The sequence below is a fragment of the Glycine soja genome, chromosome 10, assembly GCF_004193775.1.
Source record: "Glycine soja cultivar W05 chromosome 10, ASM419377v2, whole genome shotgun sequence".
Lineage (NCBI taxonomy): Eukaryota > Viridiplantae > Streptophyta > Magnoliopsida > Fabales > Fabaceae > Glycine > Glycine soja.
Genome location: NC_041011.1, coordinates 6,446,533 through 6,450,331, shown reverse-complemented (window position 1 = coordinate 6,450,331; position 3,799 = coordinate 6,446,533). Strand labels below are relative to the sequence as shown.

General features: G+C 46.6%; 1 protein-coding gene across 1 annotated transcript; it reads left to right on the top strand.

Annotated features, from left to right (window-relative positions):
* The first annotated feature begins 425 nt into the window (after positions 1 to 425).
* Positions 426 to 1,733, top strand: LOC114370475. The gene has a single exon (XM_028327837.1). It carries the CDS (start codon positions 426 to 428, stop codon positions 1,731 to 1,733), a length of 1,308 nt encoding a protein of 435 aa, XP_028183638.1.
* Positions 1,734 to 3,799: the final 2,066 nt, after the last annotated feature.

Sequence of the window (3,799 nt, the reverse complement as noted above, 5' to 3'; positions counted from 1 at the left end):
CTTCTGTTTTGCAGGTTGAAGGATGCCCCACATGTGGAAGAACCCATGAGCCTGGACAATGTGTAAGCCAACAGGATACTTCTCGAGAAGTAAACTACATGGGCATACCAAATCGCGGATTCCAGGGTTACAACCAGGGGAACTCATCGGGATTCCACCAAGGGGGAACAGGATTCAATCACGGGCCACCGGGATTCAATCAAGGAAGAAACTTCACGCAAGCTTCAGGGTGGAGGAATCAGGGAAACCAGTACAAGGAGCAAAGGAATCAACAACCATACCAACCGCCATACCAGCATCCCAGCCAGGGCCCCAATCAGCAAGAAAAGCCCACCAATATAGAAGAACTGTTGCTGCAATTCATCTAGGAAACACGGTCCCATCAGAAAAGCACGGATGCAGCCATTCGGAATCTGGAAGTTCAAATGGGCCAATTGGCACAAGACAAAGCTGAACGGCCCACCAGAACTTTCGGGGCTAACACGGAGAAGAATCCAAAGGAAGAATGCAAGGCCGTGCTGACTCGAGGGCAGAAGAAAGCACAGGAGGAAGGTAAGGTTGAAGAAGAAGACCGGACAGAGGAAGATAGGACAGAGATACCAGAGGGAAGGATAGAAGAAGAAGAGAAGGTGGCATCACCACCTACAACCAAGAGCCAGAAAGCACGGGAAGCCAGGAAAGAAGAACCACCAGCCCTACCACAAGATCTCCCATATCCTGTGGTACCCACCAAGAAGAACAAGGAACGCTACTTCAAGCGTTTCTTGGAAATATTCAAAGGGCTGGAGATCACTATGCCATTCAGGGAAGCCTTACAGCAGATGCCCCTCTACTCCAAATTTATGAAAGACATCCTCACCAAGAAGGGGAAGTACATTGACAATGAGAACATTGTGGTAGGGGGTAACTGCAGTGCTATAATACAGAGGAAGCTACCCAAGAAGTTTAAGGACCCCGGAAGTGTTACCATTCCGTGCACCATAGGGAAGGAGACGGTGAACAAGGCCCTCATTGACTTGGGAGCAAGTATCAATCTGATGCCCTTGTCAATGTGTAAAAGAATTGGGAATCTGAAGATAGATCCTACCAAGATGACGCTTCAGCTAGCTGACCGCTCGATTACAAGACCGTACGGGGTGGTAGAAGATGTCCTAGTCAAGGTACGCCACTTTACTTTTCCGGTGGACTTTGTCATAATGGATATCGAAGAAGACACAGACATTCCCCTCATCCTAGGCAGACCATTCATGCTGACTTCCAACTGTGTGGTGGATATGGGGAATGGGAACTTGGAGCTGAGTATTGACAACCAGAAGATCACCTTCGACCTCTTCAAAGCAATGAAGTATCTACAGGAAGGTTGGAAGTGTTTCAGAGTAGAAGAGATTGATAAGGAAGACGTCAGTATTCTTGAGACACCACAGTCTTCACTGGAGAAAGCAATGGTAAATGCTTTGGACTGTCTAACCAGTGAAGAGGAGAAAGATCTAAAGGCTTGCTTGGAAGACTTGGATCGACAAGACAGTATTCCGGAGGGAGAAGCCAAGTTTGAGACGCTAGAAGAGAAAGTTCCGTCCGAGAAGAAGAAGGTAGAGTTGAAGATATTACCCGATCATTTAAAGTATGTGTTCTTGGAGGAAGACAAGCCTGTGGTAATCAGCAATGCACTCACGACAGAAGAGGAAAATAGGTTAGTAGATATCCTCAAGAAACACAGGGAGGCTATTGGATGACATATATCGGATCTCAAGGGAATTAGCCCTGCTTATTGCATGCACAGAATAATGATGGAAGAGGATTACAAGCCAGTCCGGCAACCCGAGAGACGGCTAAATCCAACAATGAAGGAAGAGGTCAGAAAGGAGGTACTCAAGCTCTTGGAGGCTGGGTTCATATATCCCATCTCTGACAGCGCTTGGGTAAGCCCAGTACAAGTGGTTCCCAAGAAAGGTGGAATGACAGTGGTGCGGAATAAGAAGAATGACTTGATACCAACAAGGACTGTCACTGGCTGGCGAATGTGCATCGACTATCGCAAGCTGAATGAGGCCACCCGAAAGGACCACTTCCCTCTACCTTTCATGGATCAGATGCTTGAGAGACTTGTAGGGCAGGCGTATTATTGTTTCTTGGATGGATACTCGGGATATAATCAGATTGCAGTGGACCCTAGAGACCAAGAGAAGACGGCCTTCACATGCCCTTTTGGCATCTTTGCTTACAGAAGGATGCCATTCGGGTTATGTAATGCACCAGCCACGTTTCAGAGGTGCATGCTGGCCATTTTTTCAGACATGGTGGAGAAAAGCATCGAGGTGTTCATGGATGACTTCTCGGTTTTTGGATCCTCATTTGACAGTTGTTTGAGGAACCTAGAGATGGTACTTCAAAGGTGCGTGGAGACTAATTTAGTGCTGAACTGGGAGAAGTGTCATTTCATGGTCCGAGAGGGCATAGTCCTGGGCCACAAGATCTCAGCTAGAGGGATTGAAGTTGACTGGGCAAAGATAGATGTCATAGAGAAGCTGCCACCACCATTGAATGTTAAAGGTGTCAGAAGTTTCTTAGGGCATGCAGGGTTCTACAGGAGGTTCATCAAGGATTTCTCGAAAATTGCTAGACCCCTAAGCAACCTGCTGAATAAAGATGTGGCATTCAAGTTTGATGAAGAATGTTCAGCAGCATTTCAGACACTGAAGGACAAGCTCACTACTGCACCTGTGATGATTGCACCCGACTGGAGTAAAGACTTTGAGCTGATGTGCGATGCCAGTGATTATGCCATAGGAGCAGTCCTCAGACAGAGACACGATAAGGTATTTCATGCTATTTATTATGCTAGCAGGGTCCTGAATGAAGCATAGTTGAATTATGCCACCACGGAAAAGGAAATGCTAGCTGTTGTCTTTGCCTTGGAGAAGTTCAGGTCATACTTGATAGGATCGAAGGTCACCATTTTTATAGATCATGCTGCCATCAAGCACCTGCTCGCCAAAACAGACTCGAAGCCAAGGTTGATTAGATGGGTCCTCTTATTGCAAGAGTTTGACATCGTCATCAAGGATAAGAGAGGATCCGAGAATGTGGTAGCCGATCACTTATCTCGGTTAAAGAATGAAGAAGTCACCAAGGAAGAGCCAGAGGTAAAAGATGAATTTCCTGATGAGTTTCTTTTGCAGGTTACCACCAGACCTTGGTTTGCAGACATGGCAAACTACAAAGCCATGGGAGTCATTCCAGAGGAGTACACTTGGAATCAGAGGAAGAAATTTCTACACGATGCACGCTTCTATGTGTGGGATGACCCCCATTTATTCAAAGCAGGGGCAGATAATGTATTGAGAAGAGGTGTCACAAAGGAAGAAGCACGAAGCATTCTGTGGCACTGTCACAGTTCATCATACGGCGGACATCATAGCGGGGACAGAACAGCAGCAAAAGTGCTACAATCAGGTTTTTTCTGGCCCTCTCTTTTTAAAGATGCTTACGAGTTTGTGCGTTGTTGTGATAGATGCCAGAGAACAGGGGGGATATCGCGGAGAAATGAGATGCCTTTACAGAACATCATGGAAGTGGAAATCTTTGATTGTTGGGGCATAGACTTCATGGGACCCCTGCCTTCGTCATATGGAAATATTTACATCTTGGTAGCAGTGGATTATGTCTCCAAGTAGGTGGAGGCTATAGCTACGCCGAAGGACGATGCCAGGGTAGTAATCAAGTTTCTAAAGAAGAACATTTTCTCCCGCTTCGGAGTCCCACGAGCCTTGATCAGTGATGGAGGAACGCATTTCTGCAA